The sequence below is a fragment of the Scyliorhinus canicula genome, chromosome 18, assembly GCF_902713615.1.
Source record: "Scyliorhinus canicula chromosome 18, sScyCan1.1, whole genome shotgun sequence".
Lineage (NCBI taxonomy): Eukaryota > Metazoa > Chordata > Chondrichthyes > Carcharhiniformes > Scyliorhinidae > Scyliorhinus > Scyliorhinus canicula.
Window position 1 is genome coordinate 117,234,666 of NC_052163.1, and position 21,399 is coordinate 117,256,064.

The following is a 21,399-nucleotide window of genomic DNA, read 5'->3' on the forward strand; positions in this document are numbered from 1 at the left end:
AAACGTCAGGCTTGGCGTTTCACACACCAATAAAATTGTGTATCTTATAAAGTTTAACAAGGGGAGATGAGAGTTGTTGTGAAGATGATTGTGTGGGGGGTGAGTGGGTGAAAGGGAGGGTGTTGCGGGTGAGTTAGCTCCTGTACATTTCAGCCGTGTGAAATTGATCAGCTCTGTTTGGCGATGAGGTGGGTTTCCTCTGGGACTGAGAGCGAGTCTGGGTGCCTCCCAGTGGGTGGGGAATCAAGCTGAATACATTTGCCTTAGTGTTCTCACACTGGGACAAGTGCTGGCTTGCAAAGAAGGGATTGGGAGAGAGAGAGAGAGGGAGAGGGAGAGCGCCTGATCAAAAGTTTGCAGGAAAGTTCCTAAAGTTTGGCTGTAGCTCTCCTCTAGCCACTGCTCAAAGAAAAATACCTTCTTCCCATCGTCTCCGAGCTCTTTTTAAGAAAAAGCGAAAGAGGTTCAACGCTTTGTTTCTCCAGGGCCTGAATGGTAAGTACCAACAAGCGCCGAGGATCCAACTTGGAAAGTTACATTTAGACACAGGGCAGCAAGTCTGAGAGAATGAGCTGCAGTATTTAATGTGCGCTGTGTGTCTGTCTCTGAAGGGATTGTTTTTCTTTTTTGCTTGATTTGAGTTATAGAGGGGGATAAGTCGGTTTGAAATCCAAGTGGAGTCTTCAAACAAAACCCTAAACTTTGGGCTATGTTTTTAAACAAAACCGTTCACACAGGTTGTTGCAAAGTGTGTGCAACGTTTAAACCTCTGAAACTGTAACTCCCCCCCCCCCCCCCCCCCATTTGAGCCATCAACTTTATGTTCCATGCCTCCCTGTTACTTTTAAAGGGAATGAAAGCATCCAATTAGGAGGAATCCCAGGATATTTAGCTTTGAACTGGCGCTTTAGCGATTGTGTTCCCTAATGATCCTTCTGCTCCTATCTTCTATGTATCTATGACCCATGAAAATACTGGAAGATTCGATGAGTAATGAATGGCCTTTTCTCTCTCTGCCTCTGCATTAACGGTCGGGTTTATAAGCTGAACTTGCGTTTTCCTTTGTGTCTGCGAGGTTGAGAGATAATTGAGGTGTTTTTTTTTTGTTAAATGACACAAGGGATTTGATGGAGTCCATTCTGAGGAGCTGACTTACATCTGCCTGGTGGATGGGAATGGAGAACAAAGGTGGCCTAATGTTAAATTTAACAAGAGCCAGGTCATTCAGGGGTTAAAACTGGAAGCGATTCTTCACACAAAGGGATGGGGGACAGTTAAAGGGGGTCAGATATTTCTCCACCCCATCAAAGGGCTGTCCATGCATCATTCATTGAGAATGTTCCCATCTGAGCAAGTGGGTGAATGTGACAGGACGGTGGCTGAAGTGCCCTTTTTCTGGAAGTGCCCTTTTTCTGGAAGTGCCCTTTTTCTGGAAGTGCCCTTTTTCTGGAAGTGCCCTTTTTCTGGAAGTGCCCTTTTTCTGGAAGTGCCCTTTTTCTGGAAGTGCCCTTGTGGGCAGCCAGTTTGTGCACAGCAAGCTCCCACAAACTTCAAAGTGATAACTACCAGATAATCTGTTTCTAATGTTGCTGAGCTGTTGATCGGGACACCAGGGGAGAATTCCGCTACTCCCCTTCAAAACCGGTGACAGGTGATGTGTTACATTCACCCTGGAGGGCAGCTGAGGCCTCTGTATAACATCATCTAAAAGGCGGTACCTCAGCACTGCATACACACAGCACTATGTGTTTGGGAATGGGAGCTGGACCCCACAGACTGAGTGAATCTTGCTCGCTGAGCCAAAGCTCCAAAAAGAAATGTGACACAAAAATCAGACACAATTAAATGAATTGGGGGGGGGGGGGGGGGGGGGTGGAAGAGACAGCCGCCTCCTGTTTCTGTCACTTTTTTCTTTTTCCCAATTGCTTCACTCTGTTCGTTGCCCTCTGCCTGTTTTTACATGTGGGCCGGGACCACTCTGGGATCTGCTGGCAATGTTAAGATGTGGTTGCTGCGTATGTGGGGAACACATGTCTTGCATCTACTGCACTAAATGTGGCTGCTTAACTTTGTCATGTAGGTAGGCTTGTGCGGTCATTGGTGTACACAGCCCAAGTGTGCAGGGTGTTTGTTCCATGGAGCCTCCTGAAGAGGGAGTTGTGTGTTCCCCATCACTGCGGTGCCTGTAATATCAAAGCACACTAGGATGGGTTGGGTGGCATGGTAGAGTCATTATTGTGTGCCCCTATTGTCCTCGCACCTCCTAAAGTGCAGCAATATCAATCAACAGGGAGACTTCCACATTACCAGCAGAGAGACACTAACATGAAATTGAAGATGGGCACTCTCCTGGGACTCCATTCACGCTTAAATTAATGACCAGGAATTATTTGCATTTATAAAGTGCTGTTGCAACCAACAATGACCATCTTTCAAAAAGTAAGTAGGAACCTGTTTGTGCTCAGCAATTCCGGCCAAATGATCTGTTCTGAAGGATTGGTTGAGGAATAGGACGATGGGGTTCAACTGGACTTTATTTGCTTTCTTCTTCAAGGAATTAAAATTCGGGGGAGATGAGCAGCAGGCAACTGAATCGCGACCTTCGGTTTTATCACCCAGTCAAAAATTAATTCCGGGTAGAACTACGGGCGGCACAATATTAAGCACTGTTGCTTCACAACGCGAGGGACCAGGGTTGAATTCCCGGTTTGGGTCACTGTCTGTGTGGAGTCTGCACGTTCTCCCCTGTGTGTGCGTGGGTTTCCTCCGGGTGCTCCGGTTTCCTCCCACAAGTCCAGAAAGACGTGCTGTTGGATGAATTGGGCATTTGGAATTCTTCCTCCGTGTACCCGAACAGGCGCCGGAGTGTGGCGATGAGGGGATTTTCTCAGTAACCTCATTGCAGTGTTAATGTAAGCCTACTTGTGACACTAATAAAGATTATTATTAAACTCCCCTCAAATATCTTGCTGAGAATTCCTCTTTATTTTTCTAATTTTCTAATCATATAATAGTTGTATATGGAGACTATTTAGCCGATTGAAAATGAAATGAAAATCGCTTATTGTCGCGAGTAGGCTTCAATGAAGTTACTGTGAAAAGCCCCTAGTCGCCACATTCCCGGCGCCTGTCCGGGGAGGCTGGTACGGGAATCGAACCGTGCTGCTGGTCTGCTTGGTCTGCTTTAAAAGCCAGCGATTTAGCTCCAGCTCCTGTGCCCATATCCGCTTCTTCAAAAGCAATTCACTTTTGCTCCTGACCATGCAGATTTTTAAAAATCTGCAGATAATTGTCAAATTCTCTTTTGAAAGTCAAGATTGAATCTGCCTCCCACACTCGCTGTGTTTTATATTTAAGAAAAACTTTTCCTCGCATCACCTCTGCTCGTTTTGCCATTCACCTTAAGGTGATGTCCTCTAGTTCTTGATCTTTCCCCAAGTGGGAGCAATTTTGATGTTGTCGAATGTTGTATAGTTTTTGCTGGTTTGAGATCAGCTGTTTTCAGGTCAATATTTGCTTTTTCTTTCTTCTGAAGCCGATGACTCATTTTCCTCCAAGTCTCCGCGGTTTGGCCATCCTGCACGTGAGACCGGGCATTGTCACCACGACTGCTCAGGAAATTGAGCCAGTGGGAAAAGAATTTACTGAAACTTTCTTGTTGCTTTGAGACAGTGATGTAAGGGCTGTAATTGTACATCAGCTCTAGTGTGTCACACTCGGGCACAAACCAGACTCTGTCAACTCTGCACGTCCACAGGTCAGGGGCTATTGCCTTGCATGGAGAGGGGGGGGGGGGGGGGTGCAGTAGAGAGGGGAGTCGGGAGGTTTCTGGTCGCATTGGTGTTCTGTCGAAGAGAGATGGCACTTCCTGACTTGGAATCAAATATGTTGCATCCCTTTCTAAACGTTTGTTTTAAGAACCTCCTTGGGACCTACGGCCTTGACTTAAGCATTTTGGTTGCATCCTCCTATCTCCTCGTGTTGACCTGGTATTGATTTTTATTTTAATTGCATTAAAATAGTGGCAATTTTACTGGACTGGTACCCCGGAAGCTGGAATTAATGATCTAGAGACACTAGTTAAAATCCACCGCAGAGCTGAACAAATTTAAATTCAATTGGAATAATCTGAAATTAATAAAAGCTCCCCTCATTCATGGTGACCATGAAACTGCTGGATTTTCTGGTTCACCAATGTCCTTTTTATTTAGGGAAGGAAGTCTGCCAACCTTGCCTGGTCTGGCCTACATGTGACTCCGGGCCCACAGCAAAATTCAATTAACTCTTGACCTCTGAACCGGCTCAGCCACACAGTCAGTTGTTTTAAAGGGGCAGCACGGTTGCACAGCGGTTAGCACTGTTGCTTCACAGCACCAGGGACCTGGGTTCGATTCCCGGCTGGGTCACTGTCTGCGCCGAGTCTGCATGTTCTCCCCGTGGCTGTGTCAATTTCCTCCGGGTGCTCCGGTTTCCTCCCACAGTCCAATGATGTGCGGGTTAGGTGGATTGGCCACGATAAATTACTCCATATTGTCCAACAGTTAGGTGGGGTTACTGGGTTATGGGGATGGGGTGAAGGTGTGGGCATAAGTAGGGTGCTCTTTCAAGGACCGGTGAAGACCCGATGGGCCGAATGGCCTCCTGCACTGTAAATTCTATGAAGGCAGCTCGCTAGTGCATTTACAGACAGGCAGCAGGTGTCATGTCGGCCTTGGTAGTGATGCCTACATCTGCAAATCAACACAGAGAATGGAAGCGGCTTTGGGCATTTTTACTGTGAAGGTGCGATACGAATGCATGTTATTGATGGTGATCTTGTCACCTTCCTGGTCTGTACAGCTCAGTGTCTAGTTAAGATGCAAGTTAACCAAATGAGCTATTTCCAGTAAACCAAAGGAGCCATTTCCAGTAACGTGTATGAATTCTACAGCTGAGCGCTGTAAGGAAATTCTTCCCCTGTGTTTGATTCATTGCCCCAGGAGCCCTCTGAATCCCCTTGTCCGTCTGTCTGATGAGCATCTCTCTCCAATGTGCAATTATCTATAATTTCAGTAGAATGCAGGAAATGAGTCTGAACCACCACTCACTGTTTCTCATTTCCATCGACTTCAATCCTACGCACATGAAAAGGCATCTTTTAAATCTTCAAAAGGATTATTACTTCCCCGCAAGGCCCTGGATAAAGGGATTCAACCACTTTGAAGACACACATTCCTTGCATGTTTCTTTCTCGAACAGTCTTCTCCTTGTTCCCATCCCCCCCACCCCACCCACCCAGCAAGCATCTTTCTGCTTGCCTTGTGCATTGTGGACTGGTTCAGTCTCTTGCTGCTGCCTTGGGTTATTTTGCTTTAATACGGTCAGCTCAGTGGGTAGCTCCCTTGTCACCTCGCTCCTGGAGACTCGAGCCCATAGTGTGGGCTGACGGTACAGCACAGCCCTGAAGATGCACAGCCATAACTACTTGCACTTTGCAATATAGTCTTTTTAAAGTAATAAAACATCCCCAAGTGCTTTCGGGCAACGTTTTGCACTGGCCCACATCAGGTGGTATTAGGAAAAGAGACTGAAAGCTTGGTCGGAGGTAGGGTTTCAAGGAGTGTCTTAGTGGAGAGGTTCAGGAAGAAACGGCTGGGCTCGGCTAAGGGAAGGCACAGCCGCCAATGGTGGACCAAATTAGGGGGGGTGTGCAAAGGGCCAAAATTAGAGGAGCGCAGAGACCTGGGAAAGTTGTAGAGCAGTTGGGAAGGAGGGTACAGGGGCCCGACGGTGTTGTGATCAGAATGTGACATTGAACCAAGGAGGCCTTGAGGGTCCATTTAGGTGAACATTAAAAAGGGGCCTCTTGTACTAATACCATGGGATGGTTTGCTATTTTAACGGGTTTATTTGGAATCACTAATTTTAGGAGCGCAGCTCCTTCTTCATCAGGTTTGCTATTTTAACGGGTTTATTTGGAATCACTAATTTTAGGAGCGCAGCTCCTTCTTCATCAGGTGACTGAAGAGGTAGCCTACCTCTTGAATCACCTGATGAAGGAGCTGTGCTCTGAAAGCTAGTGATTCAAAACAACCCTGTTAGACTGTAACCTGGTGTTATAAGACTTCTTACTGTGCTCACCCCAGTCCAACGCCGGCATCTCCACATCATTGCTATTTTAAAAGAGCAATATAAAAGCAAGCTGTTTGTTTGAGGAGCAGGGGTATCCTTCAGCGGACAGTGACCAGCATTCCCTCAAAATGGCGGCAACAAAAATGGATTGACTAGCCATTAACATGGGATCTTACAGCGTGCCAATTCTCTGGCACGTCGGCTGATGTGACAAAAGGGACTGTCTGGAGAAGTGCTTTGAGATGATACTCCTTCAGGATGTGAGTTGTTCCAACTCCCAGTGCGGATGCTAGATATGCCTGAGCAATCTATGCACTGTGAGCAAGGTGGTGAAAAGGAATTTGTGTCCTAATTTGTGGTCCAGCAAACTCCTGTTGGGACTGCAGATCTCTGGATAGATCCGGTTGATTTGGGTCTGCCCTGCGACCCCTTCCCCGGATAGGAGAAAAGATTCTAAAATTGACAGGAGCTGCACGTGCGGAATTCAGCGGCTTTCAGTAGAGGGCAAGGCACAAAATCCAGTTTGTCTGGATGTGGTTTGTCGTGGCCCATTACTGCTTGGCTGGAATGAACTCTGGTGACGAAGAGGAGAAAATCTATTCCTTCCTCTTGAATTAGCTCTGAGCGGCTAGAAATTTAATTCCATGTTCTCCCCTGTTGACTGGGTGCAAGCTGTGATTACAGGGCTTTGTTGAAATGAGCACTGTCTTGCTTCACAGTGCTGCTCAACTGCACAGCGAATTTTGCCTGGAATGTTGTTAAGTGTACGGTTTTGTGAGCCGTACCCACACCATCAGCAATGTAACCTTTAATCTACTAGTTTGTTCTATCTGCTCTGTAGTCTAGTGTGTGTACAGCAGATACCATTCTCCAGCTCCTTCCCACACCCTGATTCATGACCTTTTCTCTTACGACCAACGTAGGTTTGTCTTCAGCTGCACTGTCCGTCCAGTAACCCTGCAATTTTCAAATTCTTGCCCCTCCCTATATAACTCCTGACAAGAATTTGGCGCTTCCCCTAATTCTAACCTCTTGTGAATTCCCTTTTCTGGGGGGCACAGCTTAGGGGTCAGGACTATTTTTTTTTTTCCCCCTGGAGGATCGAGAGTCTTTGGAATTCTTTCCCCGGGTCACTGAATATTTTCAAGGTGACTCCCTCGAGAATCTAAGGGATGAAGGAAGGTGGAGGCCACAATCGAGACCAGCCATGATCTTATTGACTGATGGCGCAGGTCCGAGGGGCCGATTAGCCTACTCCTGATTCATATGTTCATTCACCTCACTATTGGTGGCTGTGCTTTCAATATCCGCAGCTTTAAAATCTCGCCTCCGTGACAGTATTTGTATAGTTTGTGCTGGGAAATGGACATTTTTGCTACCTTTGTTTTCTTTAACATATATTAATGCAGTTGCGATTCCAAATTCCCCATTTTCCCCATCCTCGCTCTGTTGAAACCAATATATCACAAACATCTGGTCTAAATTCTTTATCGGGATTTTATGGGACTCCTCGTTTGATACAAAGGTGTATTATTAACTCGCTGCCACTTTGCTTTCTCTGTGATCATAAGCACCCTTGGTTGCTTATTTTTTTTCTACTTTTTTTTAAAAAACTGGTAATCTGTTGGACATGATGGATAATTATCCAAATTCGCTTTTTTTTTGAAAGCCACGATTGAATGTACCTCCCAACACGCTCTCAGAAGGTGCACTCCAGGTTCTGGTCACTCGCTGTGTTTTTAAATGAGGCATTTCCCTCCTGTTGATTCTTTGCTGTTTACCTTCAATCTGGGTCTTCAGCCTCTTGATGGGAAAACAGCCCCAGCTTTGTCAACCCATTCATGTAGCTGAATTTTCTAAAACCTGTAACCATCTCTGTGCTCCCTGTCAGGCCTTCACATCCTTCTACAGTGCACATGCTCCCGTTGAGGACAAACCAGTGTTTCATAAAGTTGCTTCTTTGTTTCTTTGATTTTTGTACTCGCCCCTGTTTAAAAGCCAGGAACACTTTATTTTTTCACCAATCTGTGCGCTGTGCTCCTGGACCCACTTTGGAACTGTAGCTTTTTGTCTCTCTTCATTTTCCCTACCAAGTGAATCACTTGTAATCACCTCTCCGTTAAATCTCCATCTGCTAAGGTCACACTGTCCGTGTGGAGTTTGCACGTTCTCCCCGTGTCTGCGTGGGTCTCACCCCCCACAACCCAAAGATGTGCAGGTTAGGTGGATTGGCTGCGCTAAATTGCCCCTTAATTGGTAAAACAAATAGTTGGGTACTCTAAATTTATAGGAAAAAAAGCACCTCCATCTGCTACATGTCCATATGAATGCAATTCTGTGGTGTGGCCATTGAGGACCCTGTGGAAACATAGAAATTTACAACACAGTAGGAGACCATCCGACCCATCCTCCTGCTAGCAGGATGTCCAACGTAATCCCACTTTCCAGCACTACGTTCTGACCCTTCCCAAGTTCCCATCCAAGTAAATTGACCTCCACAAGAGTGTAGCTCAAATGCACTTGTGTCAAATTGATGTATACTTCCACTATCCAACCAATAACCCCAGTCCTGTTGCTCTTGCTATCTGTGCCTATGTGCGATGAGGACCCACACCGCAACTTTTTACTCTTGAAGCAACCAAGTCGCTCAGTATCAGATCTCCACGTTCGTTGCTCAAGACGAGGTGTATCGGCACCACCTTGGGCAACTAAGGATGGGCAATCAATGGCAAACCCTAAGAGTGAATATCAATGTATTTGCATGCCAGGGGCACTTAAATCTGACCCCCAAACCCTAGAGAAAATAAACCATTAATAACTGAAATGTAGATCTCGCCCTGAACCGAATAAAATATTCATGCGTGACTATCGTGCCCCTCTCTCAGTTGCCTAGTTTCAAGACTGGAACAAGCCAACACGCTCGTAAATAATGATCAGGATGTTACAAGCTTATGAATTGGGTCCTCTGTAATCCGTGCTTATGTTGCACGAGACCTCGCAGCGTGAAATTCACTTACTGAAAATTTGGTCTGTTACAGTCCCTGAACTTCTCTTATTTCCCCAGGCAGTGTGCCTTTTTAAAGCTAATTACTTATCCCCTCTAATTTTTAATGGGGTGTTCTAAATAGGACATGAGCTATAATTGCCAATTGCTCTTGAGAAGACAATGGTGAGCTGCTGCCTTGAACCGCTGCAGTCCATGTGGTGTAGGTGCACCCACCGTGCTGTTAGGATGGGGGTTCCAGGATTTTGAACCAGAGACGGTGAAGGGATGGGGTTATAGTTCTAAATCGGGGAGGGGAGTGGCTTGGAGGGGAACTTGCAGGTGGTGGTGTCCCCATGTGTCTGCTGCTCGATGGTAGTAGTTGCTGGTTTGGAAGGTGCTATCAATGGAGCCTCAGTAGGTTCCTGCAGTGCCTCTTGTAGATGGTACACGCTGTGCATCGGTGGTGAAGAGATTAAGGTAGTGGACGGGCTGCCAATCTAGTGTCCAGCTTCTTGAGTGTTGTTGGGAGTTGAACTCATCCAGGCAAATGGAGAGTGTTCCATTACACTCCTGTCTTGTGCCTTGCAGGTGGGCAGTCGGGAGGTGAGTTACTCACCGCAGGATTCCTAGCCTTTCACCTACTCTGGTTATCACAGGTATTTGTTTCCCCAATTAAGGGGCAATTTAACGTGGCCAATCCACCTACCCTGCACATCTTTGGGTTGTGGGGGTGAGACCCACGTAGACACGGGGAGAACGTGCAAACTCCACACTGAGAGTGACCCAGGGCTGGGATCTAACTTGGGTCCTCAGCACTGTGGATAGCCACAGTATTTATATGGCGACTCGTGCCTTGTAGATGGGGAGTCGGGAGGTGAGTTACTCACCGCAGGATTCCTAGCCTTTGACCTGCTCTGGTAGCCGCAGTATTTATATGACGAGTTCAGTTCAGTTTATGGTCAATGATAACCCCCAGGGTGTTAATGGTGGGAGATTGTGAAGACAATATTGTTGAATGTTAATTGTTCTCCATTGTACATATTGGTCAATGTCCATAATTGTGTTTCAACAGCTCTTTACCCAAGATGTCTGTTACCGTTCATGAAAATCGGAAATCTCGCTCCAGCTCTGGATCAATGAATATCCAGTTGTTCCACAAGCCGTCGCATGCTGACAGCCTGCTGACCCACCTTAATCTCCTCCGCAAACGGCATCTCTTCACGGATGTGACCCTCCACGCGGGGAACCGATCTTTCCCCTGCCATCGCGCTGTGTTGGCCTCCTGCAGCCGTTACTTCGAGGCCATGTTTGGTGGCGGGATGAAGGAGAGCCGGGACAGTGAAGTGAACTTCCACAACTCTCTGCACCCTGAGGTCCTGGAGCTGCTCCTTGACTATGCATACTCCTCCCGTGTACTCATCAATGAGGAAAACGCGGAGTCTCTCTTGGAGGCCAGCGACATGCTGCAGTTCCACGATATCCGAGATGCATCTGCAGAGTTCCTGGAGAAAAATCTGCATCCCCTGAACTGCCTTGGGATGATGCTCCTCTCTGATGCCCACCAGTGCGAACAGCTCTATGAGCTCTCTTGGCAGACCTGCCTGGCCTACTTTGCGGTGCTGTACAGGACCGAGGACTTCTTGAACCTGCCAAAAGACAAGCTGGTCGAACTGACCTTGAGTGAAGAGCTGGAGGTCGAGGATGAGAGTCTAGTCTACGAGGCCGTCATGGGCTGGGTGAAGCACGACCTGCAGAGGCGGCGTGATGACCTGCCCGACTTGCTGCGGTGCGTGCGGTTAGCGTTGTTGCCGGAGTCGTACTTGTACAAAAGTGTGCTGGGGGAGGAGCTGGTGGCCAACCACAAGATGGGGAAAGGAGTGGTCGAAGAAGCCATTTGCTGCAAAATGAGGATCCTGCAGAATGACGGTGTGGTGACGCTCCTGTGTGCCCGGCCTCGCAAGGTCAACCATGACGTCCTGCTGCTGGGCGGCCAGACTTTCATGTGCGATAAGGTCTACGCGATCGACCAGAAGACCAAGACCGTGATTCCCAAGACTGACATCCCTAGCCCGCGTAAGGAATGCAGCGCTTGTGCCATTGGGTGCAAGGTGTATGTTACTGGTGGCAGAGGGTCAGAAAATGGAGTCTCCAAAGATGTCTGGGTGTATGACACTCTCCATGACGAGTGGACGAAGGCTGCCCCAATGTTGCTGGCACGATACGGGCACGGATCAGCAGAGCTTGACCAGTGCTTGTACGCCATTGGCGGGCACACGGCCGTGAGCGTCTCCTTCCCAGCATCTCCCTCTGTGTCGCTGAAGCAAGTCGAACACTATGACCCCCAGTTGAACAAATGGACCCTTGTCGCCCCGCTCCGTGAAGGGGTCAGCAATGCCGCGGTGGTTGGAGCCAAACTGAAGCTCTTCGTCTTTGGGGGCACCAGCGTCAATCGGGAGAAGCTGCCCAAAGTCCAGTGCTTTGACCCCGGGGAGAATCGGTGGACGGTCCCTGCAAACTGCCCACAACCATGGCGATACACCTCCGCGTCGGTAGTCGGTGACCACATCATTGTCATTGGAGGGGATACAGAATTTTCGGCCAGCTCTGCTTACCGCTTCAACAGTGAGACATACCAGTGGTCAAAGTTTGGCGACATGACAGCAAGAAGGGTCAGCTGCCATTCAGTGGCATCCGGTAACAGGCTCTATGTGGTTGGAGGATACTTTGGTGCCCAACGGTGTAAGACTCTGGACTGTTACGATTCATCGACGGGCACGTGGAGTAACATCACCACAGTCCCCTACTCACTCATCCCAACTGCCTTTGTCAGTACGTGGAAGTACCTCTCTGTCTAGATGCTCAGAAGCCTTGAAATCTGAGGTAAACATTTGTTTTTGTTTTTTTAAAGTCTTGCTTTTTGTGTTTATGTGATTGAGAAATAACTTTCCTCTGTTGCAAAGTGTTGACACAATTCTTGCCTTTCAGAATCTTGTGTGTGTGTCTCTCTCTCTCTCTCTCTCTCTTCCCACCCCCCCCCCCCCCCCCCCCCCCCAAAGATCTTATGGAGCCAGTTAGACGATGGAAATGGCCCAAGTTCTTCCTAATGGATGACCTTCTCGACCTGTACTTGACTCCTAGCCCTCCTGAAATGCTGCCGGTGCCACATGTGTTAACTACCCACGGGACCTCCCTTGTAACAGTCGCTTCTGTGTGGGCTAGACCACTCTATTACAGAAAGAATGATGGCCTCTGCTGAGATCAGTCCTGACTCATTGTTAAATGGCAAAAACCCCTTCGAGCTGCAGTCGCTGGATAATAACTAGCGGGAGCTGCTGATTTTTGATGTTTGAATTTTCTCTTTGGAACACTTCTGGGTGAGGTTGTAGCAGAGGTTACATGTGGACACTTACTAATCCCTAATGTGACTGCAAAGTGGTCTGATAGTGTGCATCATCGAATCATTATTCCCAGACAAATGAGCAACATTAGGTGGACGTTCCCTAACTCCTGGTTCTGTCTCTGCTGTGGGTGGGCCCTGCAATCCCAGGTTCAGTGAGGGTTTGTTGTCCCGTGATATCACTCTCGCTGTGACTTTGCCTTTTCTCCTCCTGGATAAGAGAGAGACTGGGAGGGTCAGGTCTCTGATAGGAGCTGATAAATCGCCACCACAGAGACACTGGAACTGATAACTGTCTCTACCACTGTACCTTGAAAGCTGCTCAGACGGCTGGGGTTTGAGCAGATTGTGTAACCGTTCATTCTCTGCGGCTCTGGGTGGGTCTGAATTCAACAGCGATTTTTTTTTTTTTTTTTTTTTTTTTTTTTTTTTTTTTTTTTTTTGTTTGTTTCTAATCCATTCCTCCTCGAGTCACTTTTGTCTGAAGCTGGCGTTGCTGTTTGTCTGGATACTACATTACGGAAGTCTGATTTGATCCTGTCCATGTCCACATCCTCTTGTTCCCTAGAGTAAGAGTCAAATTTCCGTTTTGGGGTTGCTACAGACACTAGAGACTGATTGTAACATTCCGTGCTCCCATCTGACATCTAGATTCAGGCAGAGTTGGGGTGTATCACTTGTGTATAAACTGTCCTGCGTGAGGCAAGAATGTAAATTAGTCACTTTAACTTTGGTCAAAATAATAATAAGAATCTTTTATTGTCACAAGTATGAAGTTACTGTGAAAGGTGAAAAGCCCCTAGTCGCCACATTCTGGTGCCTGTTCGGGGAGGCTGATACGGGAATTGAACCCGCACTGCCGGCCTTGTTCTGCATCACTGTCTAGCCCACTGAGCTAAACCATATAAGGATTGAAATAGATTTTATTGTGGGGGTTGTGTGGAGCCCACACCGAACTGCCTCGCCTCCCCCTCCCAGAATGGGTTGAGGCCGGGGGGGGGGTCTTGTTTTTTGGGATGGCCCTTGGACAATCTGATGGAGCGAATGGCCACCACCTTCTCTGCTGTAATGACTTGACTCCAGCCTGGTGCATTGCAAGGGGTCCCATCTGAAAGGAGGTATGGTCTTGGAGGGGAGCCCCCATCCCTACAGGAGCCTAGGCTGGCTTTGCAAAGCCTAGAGGAACAATCCTCCTGCTCCCAGGCCCACTCACTGGGGCAAAGTGGTTCTCGGCCTTTTGGGCCTCCGACTGGAATTGATCATCGACTCTGTCCCGGGGCATCCATTGGTATTTTAAATGCCCCCCCCCCCCCACACATAGCCACTGTTTAGTGAGGTAAACAAATGATTTAAGCTGGGTTGTGCCCCGCCTTTGTACACTCTTTCGTGGTACACGACCACCTCTTTGTGTCCGGGGTGAGTGTGTGAAATTTCAACCCCACACATTTGGATGCTTTGACTTAAACCCCCTTTTTGGCGGGAGCTTTGCAGTGAGACCAGGCCCATGAGGCAGATCACTCGCAGTGGGCGGTTCAGAGCTGGATTCAAACACACTGGTGATCCGATTGCAAACCTCGTCGAGCCACCTGCCGGCTGCTCTCCAGCTTTATCAGCTCAACCCTGTCGATTTTTAAAAATGAGGAGTATTATTCTGGTCAGCGATGTGGAAACCAGAAGCCCTCTGGCCTAGTTACCGCATTTAGGCAGGGCCCGGGAGAGTGACGAGGAAGACTCTGGGAAAACGCACTTCAACTGAATGCGGGGAAAGGCAGAAGCTGCAGAATTCTACTGTCAGCACATCGTTAGGGGTCAAAGATCAGAGGAGCGGTGTCCGATTACAAGCATAAACAGCTGTTAATAGCATCGACAGCGAGGTCCCGGAAGCAATTGAGCAGGCACAGGGCAGGGAATGAAAACATGAAAATGCTTGAAATATACTTGCCAGGGTGTGTATATAGAGAGACTGAATTAATCCTTCAGGTCGATGTCCTAACTAGTTTTACAGGAGCTTTTTGGTGGGGGGGGGGGGTGAAGAAAGAATAAAAGGGAAGTTCTGTGTGGGGGTGAAAGGTGAAGTGGACAAATAAAGGGTTGGGAGGGAGGGAAAACTGGGTTAGAGAGTCACAGTCGATTAGCAGAATCTGCTGTCGGCAGGTACGGTGATCAGAGGAGGTTATAATCTGAAATTTGAGTTTTTTTTAATGTTCAGTCTGGAAGTGTGGAGTTGAAACTTGAGTAGTGTCCTTCAACTTTCTAATTCCCACATCTGCTACCGTTTGGAAATCCGCCTGCCCTTCCACTGTCTTCTCCAGTGCCTGGACCTTCTTATCCTGAGCGTCCAGCCTCTGGTCCAGATGCTCCACCGCTTTCTGGAGCGGTTCCAAATTATCCCGCTTCAGTGCTGCAAAGCTCTCTTTCATGGCCTGCAGCATATTGTCCAGCGCTGCCTGGACCGTCCGTTCCGTGGTCCGTTCGTCGGCCATCTTTCCTCCCACTTCAGCTTCCACACCACCTTTGTTCAGCCCCTTCTTCACCTGTTTTCGCTCCCTTCTGCTCCTTAAATCCATACAACTCTGTATGGATTCAGATCTAGAGTGCTATTGTTTTTCATTCCAGCGCTCAAAAGGTCAAAAAAGTCAGGGGAAAAGGTCTAAAAGTCTGACCGGAGGAAGAGCCACCAAATGTGCGACTTACTCCCTCATAGCCGCCACCGGAAGTCAAAACTTGAGTAGTGTCAAATGAGGTGGCCGTGAAGTGCTTCGCTAAGTGCTACAAAATGCACTTTGTAGTTGCAGGCGTGACGCATTTATTGACGGTTGGTGACCACTCAAACCAATGAGGCACACACTGAGTGAAGCCAGCGTGTAGCCATGACGATGGGCTCTTCACAACAGCTATATCTCGGGCTGCAGTCCAGGGCACCAGCTGATTTAATCTGCCTGTTGTTTTCGCCCAAAGAGAGGGGGGGGGGTGGGGAGGGCGAAACAGCTGGACTGAAGTTGCTGGAAAAAAAATCCCAGCTGCTTCACTCATGTCCTTTTCTTGTTAGATGGGAAAACCTGTCAGGACCTCCTGTGAATCCAGTTTGACGCCCGGCATGGATGACCATTTAAACTGCCCTGTTTGAAGTGATTGTTGTACCTAAATCAGAACCCACCCTTCCCCCAAACACTCTTCATACACCCAAAATCAAATGATCCAATGATTTGACTGCTCACTCTTCCCATTTTGCTGTGTCAATTGGGGTTGCTTAGTTTAATTATTCTCCAATGCAGTATTGAGGGCGTGCTGCACTTTTGGAGGTGCTATGTTTCAGATGAGACATTAAACAAACCTGCTGCCTAGGGTAGGTGTGTGTGTGTGTGTGTGTGTGTGTGTGTGTGTTTGGAAGGTCCCATGTGGCACTATTTTGAAATGGAGCAGGGAAGTTCTCCCCCAGTATCCTGGTCAATATTATGGAATGGAAGTTACTGTGAAAAGCCCCTAGTCGCCACATTCCGGCACCTGTTCGGGGAGGCTGTTGCCCTCAATCCATATCACCAAGCAAAATAAAATCTCTGCATTATCGCATTTCTTTACCTGTAAACTCTTTTTGAGATGTCTAATGGTTGTGGAAGGTGCTACATAAATGCAAATGATTTTATTGGATAATTCCGACTACTTTGTATTGACAGTAGTAAAAATGCATTTGAAACTACAGTCCTTTACTATCTCCCTCCCAAAGATTCTAATGACCCAATCAGAAATCCAAGGGCAAGGTTTCGGCTATATTTTCTTTCTGGAGATCTTTTCCGCAATGTTTCCGGGCTCTTGTGTCCTTTTGGATAACTGGAGAGGGCTTCTCCTTTGGAGCGCCTATCCCACAGGGATGTAAACACCAACGCAAACTAATCTATCCTCTAATTTTCTGTTTAGCCCCAGACATACGCTGTGCCATTAAATAATGCCGCTGTATGGGGTCCAAGGACGTACGAGTGATGATTGGACAAATCAATCATCTTTCTTAGTATTTGAATTATTTCATGGTATATGGGCACCACTGACCAGGCCAGCCCATCCCTAATATCCCTCCATCTGAGTGGCTGGTTTGGATATTTCGGAGGCCAGTAGACTCAACCACGTTGCCCAGTAGATGAGGACAGCTGATTGCCTTCCCTAAAGGACATTATTGAACCATAAGGGGTTTCACAGCACCATTACAGATGCCAGATTAAGATGATGCAATATTCAATAAAGGAAAAATGTTCAAAGGGTGTAAGCGAAGTGCAGGATAATGAGGTGTGAATGGGTAGCTCTTCTATAACTTTCCTGCTGTCACAATTCCTATCTGAGTCGAGGGTGGTAGGATCCAGGGTCAAGCCAGGCTGGGGACTCGCAATTTTTGGTGTTGCGGTGGAGCCGGGAGTGCAGGAGGCGAGAGAGGCCGGTGTTTTGACCTTTGCGTCCCTAGTAGCCCGGCGGAGGATCTTGCTACAGTGGAAGGATGCGAGACCCCTAAGCGTGGAGACCTGGATCAATGACATGGCGGGTATTATTAAGCTGGGGAAGGTCAATTTCGCCCTGAGGGGATCGGTACAAGGGTTCTTTAGGCGGTGGGAGCCTTTCCTCGACTTTCTGGCTCAACGCTAGGGAACTAGGTCAGCAGCAGCAGCAACCCGGGGGGGGGGGGGGGGGGGGGGGGTGTTGACTATGTTTATTTAATGTAATTTATTTTCAAATTCTCTTGTTGTTTACCGGGTTTGGGGGGTGGGGGGGCTCGATATATGCGTTGCTACAGTCTTGGGGGTGTTATGCTTATTATGTTGTTTTATTACTGTTTGTTGCTGTTTGTTATATATTTTGTAAACATTTTTCAATAAAAATTATTTCAAAAAAAAAATTCCTATCTGATAAATATTAATGACCATTTATATATATTTTTTTAAACCTACAGGCGAAGGATTGCTTGCCAAGGTTGAACGATGGAGAACATTGTGAAGAGCTTTAGGTGGCACTGCCATGTTCACCACTCTATGTGTCCTGACACTGGAAGCTATTGTGCTAGAGAGGTTTGGGCAAGGCACTCCAGATGAGGATTGGCACACAAGGCCAGTGCTATTGCCGACTTTCCATTGAAGCACAACATATTTTTTTTTTGGTAGTGCCGCTGTTGATAACAAACCAAGCCCTCGAGGGGTTTTAGACTTTTACCTCCGTTTCCTCATTTTGCCTATTCCAAAAAGACCGTTGTTTTTGTAACTGGTTGAGGAATTTGAGTTTCAGCGGCTGATAATGTGTTCAATGTACCAGTGTTGGATTCACTGCAGAATCTCCCAGACCCGTGACCACCAGGAAGAACAAGGGCAGCAGATTGTAGGAGGTGTCATCAACTCCCAAGTCACACACCCCTCCCATCCTGACTCGGGGAATATATCGGTCATCACTTCATGGTGGCTGGATCACAATTCTGGAGCGTTCTCCCAGACTGCTTTGAGAGCCCATTACTGTGTCAATTCAAGGTGGGGGTGCACCACACTCCTCACTGAAAATGGATAATAAATGTTAGCCAGCGATGCCCACATCCCAAGAATTTCTGTTTTTGAAAACTGTTACTAACTCTGGGTTATTCAGTTGAACATTAACTCTTGCCTCAATCCTACAGATGTTATCCTACAGATGTTATCCTACAGATGTTATCCTACAGATGTTATCCTACAGATGTTATCCTACAGATGTTATCCTATGCTTGCGCGCTTTGATCCAGCCACCATTCTCCAGATTGAGAAGTGCCGGTAAAGGCAGAGCTGGCTGGATTCCGTATTGTTCATTGTGATTCTGTTGACCCAGATTGGGGAAATTAAACCCCGCCCCATCTCTCCGCAAACCATGTAAATTTGCAACATGTTATTGTATCGTTGCTTCATGATTTTGCAGTTGGGTGGTATGTTATTTTTTTTGTACTTTATTTTTATGCTAGGTCAAGTCTTCTAAAGGGAATTGAATTATCCAGTGGAACACCCAGTTTCTTTCTTTCTTGGCATTAATGTGCCTGTCGTCTAGTTTGTGTTCTGGGATAAGCAAAGTGGCTTCTCTCTTGTCACCAAATTGGGTTGTTAAAAAGAAAAGACCTCCCGGTTTTGATTGAGAGTTAACCAATTTATGGAAAAGCGCCCTGGCCTGCTCTGACGGAGAAAGCGCTAGTGGGGGGAATTTTCTCATCGGACCTCTCCCGCTCCCCCTCTGGGGTAATCTGTGTTTTCCAGCGAAGTTGCACAGAACACCCCCACCCAGGAAATTTGCCCTGTAATTTTTGTTTTAACAATGGCTCATGGGTAAGTGTGGCACATTCCTGGGCTGGTCTCACTGACCTTTTGGGATGCCAGAATTCCTGTTTTTTTTAAAACTGGGACGTGCATGGGTGTCACGAAAGGACAAGGTCCAGTTTGGTTGGGTGTAACTAAAGCTGCAGTGGGCCAATTGGTTATTTACACTCCAGCTGTGCAAAACTTTCTTGAACTGACTTCCCCAGTGAACTGTCCCAAAAGCAGAGAGCAAAATTCGATGGAGGGTATACTTAAAAGATGATGGAGTGCACTGACTCAGCAAGGATGGCAGTGCGTCCCGTAGGGATTGGGATCAGATCCTCTTGTTGACGTTCCTAAGCATTCCCTGCATACACTGACCATTTGCTATTAGTGAAAGAGATTACGCTTCTGACAAACTGCAATGTTCACACGTCTCTCTCTCTCTCTCTACAGTCAGTCTTTCTGGTGTTTTATGTTCTCTTCATTCCGGCCTTTTACCCGTCCCTGATTTCCGTTGCTCACTCTTGATGGCTGTGCCTTTGGCTGCCACAGCTCTTAAGTTCTGGAATTGTCAGCACTCACTCTCTCGCACTCTCTCTCTCTCTCTATCTCTCGCGTGCGCGCACTCTTCCTAAGACATGCTCTTTTTAACACCGACCTCTCCCTAATTGACCTTGAGAAGGGTATATCCCCAAGTATGGCTCATGGAGCACTTTGGGACATGTTACCACATCAAAAGGTGCCACATTAATGCGAGTTGCTATTACTTCCCATTGGAAGATATTTTTGTCATAGTCTTTATACCTGTGTTCCTCCCTGGCTCCACCCATCCCCATGCTGAGTAACGGCCCCCATGTTGTCCACTCTCTTTGGCCCTCCGCATGTCCCGCAATAAAATAGATTTGGGTGGTAAGCGCTGACAGAAGTGTGTTTGCTCATTTTACCATTCTGCCCCCAAACAAATAAAATGGCAGAATGTTTTTATTTATTCATCAGATGTGCGTGTTGCCAATCCCTAATTGCCCTCCAAGTGGCTTAAGAGTCTACACATTGCTGTGGATCTGGAGTTGCACATAGACCAGACCAGGTCAGGACAGAAGATTTCCTTCCCAAAGCGCATTGGGAAACCAGACGGGTTTTTACAGTCATCATTACATTTTTAATTCCAGGTCCCCAGACCGTTGCCCCAGTCTCTGGATTACTATTGCAGTATATCATTGTCTCCTCGGGGAGACTTCTTATCACATTCTGCCATGTCTTACTGGTTAGGGTGTGAGAAGGTCTGTGGTTAAAACCCCGTGCCTTTTTAAATTTGGTGTTTCCTGTTGCCGCAGTATGGCCAGTCTGCGATTGCGTTCTGTCTGCGCAAATGTCACTCTGCTGGCCCCCAAAACATGGGTTTTGTCATCGGGGAATGTATGCCGGTCTTAACGTCTTGTATTCTAATATCTTAATAACTACAAATGGATGGCACAATGGGTGACAAATAATAGCTAACCATTCCCTCCCCCACCCCATGTTTTAATTACACTGAGTAATTGTCAAAAAGCCATCATTAACCATTCACATGGAGGCAAGAAACATATTGCTGATGTTACAACTTTGGAGGTGTTCAGCTGCCTGAGTGCCTCCCAAGACTTTCTGTTTAGTTTGCTGCTTTAAATGATCAACTTCTACATTTAAGTAAATCCAACAATATCAGGCCTATGAAATCCTGTGCTGCTGCCAGTCTGATGGCGCTTTGTGTGTGGAAACAGCAGCAAGCCCGGCCTTCCGCGTTACCCGCTTATGGGTATTGTGGGCACCAAGCGCCGGCCCACAATGCTAATGGCCAACCCCTGCCCAACCCATTGTTGCAAACACCTGCCGATGGACAAGAGTATATCAATGAAGAAGGTGGATGGGCACAATGAGGAAAATTAACTTGCAGGGCTCCGGGGATAGAGCAGAGGGGTGGGGTAGGATGGGGGGGGGGAGTGAGACTGACTGGATTGCTGCACAGGGAGCCAGCATAGCCTCTGGATTGAACAGCCTCCCAAATCATTAGGCCTTGGAGCCCCTGCAGCCATTGCAACCAGTGCCAGAATGTTTGAACTCGTGATGCAGGAGGAGGATTTATTGGGTTTTGTTTGGTTGTAATCAAAGACTATCCGTGCCTCTTGTTAGAATATTTTCGACCTATTAAGTGAAGGAAGCAATGAGATGTCTTTACTGTAAATTATATTGCGACTTGACTCTGGGTAGGTTTTTTTGTATCACAATGATAGGAAGTCAAGTATTTTCTGCTCTCTCCTCCCCCCGTTTGATCTGCACAGTTGAAAGTCTATCTTGTTTTTCTAACTATATTTCTATGCCCTGTAACTTGTGAATGTTTTTTGATTTTAATTTATAGTGTCCTGTCACTTTAATTATCTTGATTTGTTTGCTCAGCCTGGTGCTGTGTTGAAGATTTCAATAAATAGTCACTAAAATAAAAGTCCTGGTTCCTCATTTGATCTTTTGCCAACGTCCTCTCTGTGAAGCTTCACGAAGGAATAGTATTCAATTTAGATTAGCTTGCTGAACACCACCGGCAGCTCCCACGACAGAATCTATCCCCATTAGGACGAGTGACTTGGGCA

The 21,399-nt window shown here is 47.2% G+C and overlaps 1 protein-coding gene across 1 annotated transcript; it reads left to right on the forward strand.

Annotated features, from left to right (window-relative positions):
• Nucleotides 1-93: 93 nt before the first annotated feature.
• enc3 (ectodermal-neural cortex 3) lies at nucleotides 94-21,253 on the forward strand. Its single transcript, XM_038777258.1, has 3 exons — nucleotides 94-495; nucleotides 10,170-11,977; nucleotides 17,428-21,253. The coding sequence occupies exon 2, from the start codon at nucleotides 10,183-10,185 to the stop codon at nucleotides 11,950-11,952; it is 1,770 nt and encodes a 589-aa protein (XP_038633186.1). The 5' UTR covers nucleotides 94-495; nucleotides 10,170-10,182; the 3' UTR covers nucleotides 11,953-11,977; nucleotides 17,428-21,253.
• The last annotated feature ends 146 nt before the right edge of the window (nucleotides 21,254-21,399 follow it).

Bases quoted from the DNA above. Each gene is read 5' to 3' on its own strand.
- enc3 (XM_038777258.1), top strand. From the start codon at position 10,183: ATGTCTGTTACCGTTCATGAAAATCGGAAATCTCGCTCCAGCTCTGGA.